This window comes from Oncorhynchus keta, chromosome 28 (assembly GCF_023373465.1).
Source record: "Oncorhynchus keta strain PuntledgeMale-10-30-2019 chromosome 28, Oket_V2, whole genome shotgun sequence".
Classification (NCBI taxonomy): Eukaryota; Metazoa; Chordata; class Actinopteri; order Salmoniformes; family Salmonidae; genus Oncorhynchus; species Oncorhynchus keta.
The window spans coordinates 26,249,515-26,252,014 of NC_068448.1; the positions used below are offsets into that span (position 1 = coordinate 26,249,515).

General features: G+C 48.4%; 1 protein-coding gene across 2 annotated transcripts in view; it reads left to right on the forward strand.

The window, feature by feature from the left end:
- The window catches only part of LOC118360565 (plexin-A1-like), a 320,507-nt gene that overhangs the window by 201,466 nt on the left and 116,541 nt on the right, over positions 1-2,500 (forward strand). For both annotated transcript variants that reach the window (XM_052485217.1, XM_052485218.1), the window contains exons 7-8: positions 1-34; positions 178-277. The exon at positions 1-34 is cut by the window's left edge and continues 120 nt beyond it. In XM_052485217.1, coding sequence (XP_052341177.1) covers positions 1-34; positions 178-277 — 134 coding nt within the window. The remainder of the gene's footprint in view (positions 35-177; positions 278-2,500) is intronic.

Below are 2,500 nucleotides of genomic sequence, written 5' to 3' on the forward strand. Positions count from 1 at the left end.
ACACGAGAGGTCGCCCCCATCACACGCAACCAGGGTGAGACAAGAAGCCACAGCATCCTCATGCTGCTATTTGCTAGTAATATACATCAGTTGCACTGTGTGTTAACAAAATAGCATTATTGTATTATGTGTTTGTGTGTAGATTGTGTCATACTGATGTACTGTGACTCTTTCTAGGGGACAAGCGCACTGTGAAGCTGTATCTGAAGTCTAAGGAGACAGGAAAGAAGTTTGCCAGTGTAGACTTTGTCTTCTACAACTGCAGTGTGCACCAATCGTAAGTTCGGTTTTAAGTCATTGTGTGTGTGTGTGTGTGTGTGTGTGTGTGTGTGTGTGTGTGTGTGTGTGTGTGTGTGTGTGTGTGTGTGTGTGTGTGTGAAAGAGGAAAATACTCTATATATATAGAGATATCCTCTCCTCTCTGTTCTGTAGCCTGTGTTACTGCTGATGAGATCAGACTCTTAATGTAATTTCCTTAATAACTTGGAGCTCCTCTGATTCATTGATAATGTTTTACTACACTGAGTTATGTTACTTTCCATCTGAGATCCATCTCTTTCTTTCCCTCTCTTCCTCCCTTCATCTACCCCATTCTCTCCACATCCTGCCTTGAAGCTCTCAGACCCTGTTTCTATCCCACTCCCCTAGCTCTGCCTTTCACTAAACATAGATATGGACAAAAGACCCCCATCTCCGCTCTCACCCTTATCATTTCTCATTCCATTACTATATCTTTCATCTCTCTCGCTCCCTTCCTCTCTTCTTTTCCTCTCACTTCCTCTGTCATCCCCTTTCCCCTTATTTATCTTATTTATCTCCTCCCCTCTACCACTCCCCTATCCTCCTCATCCTCTCCCTCCTCCCACTACCTCCCCTCACCTCCCTCTACCACTCCCCTATCCTCCTCATCCTCTCCCTCCTCCCACTACCTCCCCTCACCTCCCTCTACCACTCCCCTATCCTCCTCATCCTCTCCCTCCTCCCACTACCTCCCCTCACCTCCCTCTACCACTCCCCTATCCGCCTCATCCTCTCCCTCCTCCCACTACCTCCCCTCACCTCCCTCTACCACTCCCCTATCCTCCTCATCCTCTCCCTCCTCCCACTACCTCCCCTCACCTCCCTCTACCACTCCCCTATCCGCCTCATCCTCTCCCTCCCCTATAACTCTTCCATCTCCTCTCCCCTCATCTCCCTCTGTCTCTCCCCTATCCCCTCATGCTATCTATCTCTTCCTTTCATGCTCTCCTTCACCCCCCTCTCCTTCTCTCCTTTCTCCTGTTGGTCCACTCTCCTGCCGGTCCAGATGTTCTGTGCCCCTCCTCTCTGCTTTTATTTATCAAACATATTTTTATTTCCTGGTCCCTGCTCTGTGAGCTACATACATTAGCATATAGCAATATTCTCCTAATGAGCTGGCCTGGCGCCCCATTAGAGCTGGACATAATGGAGAACGTATGTAAAGTGTTCACCTGGACCTCTTATCAAGGCCTGGTTCAATGTCTTTGAACCTAGAGAATGTGTGATTATTTATGCGCCTCTGTATATGTGTGTGTGTGTGTATGACAGGGCTGGTGAAGCACCCCCACGTTTTCTCTCTCCTCTCATTGAATAAGCAGGCGTAGCGAGGTCTTTGATGTGCTGTATGCAACACACACCCTCAGGACATTACAGTACACTACAGTCTAGTTGTAACAGCCCAGCCTCATCAGCCACACAGAACCCTCGCGACCTCCTGACCTACTCCCCTCCTGACCCCTGACCCCAGCGTGTGTAGGCTGCCAACAGGCCGGGCATGCCAACTCACCCTCTGGGAAATAAAAAGCTTTTCCTCAGAGGCGACTGGCATTGTGGGTGGGGAGGGCACGTATTTGGCAAGGCAAATTATCCCACCGGGTATTTACATGCTCAGTAATAATATTTGAGTTTTGCATTAAAAAGACAGCCGGAATAGTTGAATTGAGCGTGTGAGGGACTGAATGCATTTGGAGAGGGGGATGAAGCAAGTGAAGGAGAGATGGATTGTGCCCATTGTGTCGGGATACAGCGTCCAGAGAGCTAAAAGGATAGCGCCTCATCCAATCCACAATCCCTATTAGAATACGAAAGGAAGGATGTAATGCATGCAGGGATTGGGAGCTCTTCAAAAGGCCCACTCATGAAAAGCAGAAAACCCCTCGACAGGCTCTCGTCGGAGGGCTGGGTGTTCACGCTATTCCCCTAATACTGGACCGGCCTGGTTGGTTGACCACCTGGAGACGTTTCACTGTTGTAACAGGACAAGAACATATACGGCTCCAACGTTCTGATGACATCCTATCAATGTAAAGAATGGTTTAGATGGGAGGAAGTGTGGTGACCACTCTCACTTCAATGATCCCAATAGTCTTTTCAATCTAACATGGACTTTGTTCTCTGAGCATACTGATCTATCTGTCTGAGATCACACGGTAGGTGTTAGGGTAGCAAATAGAGAACAGAGAAATTGCCAGGCATCTGA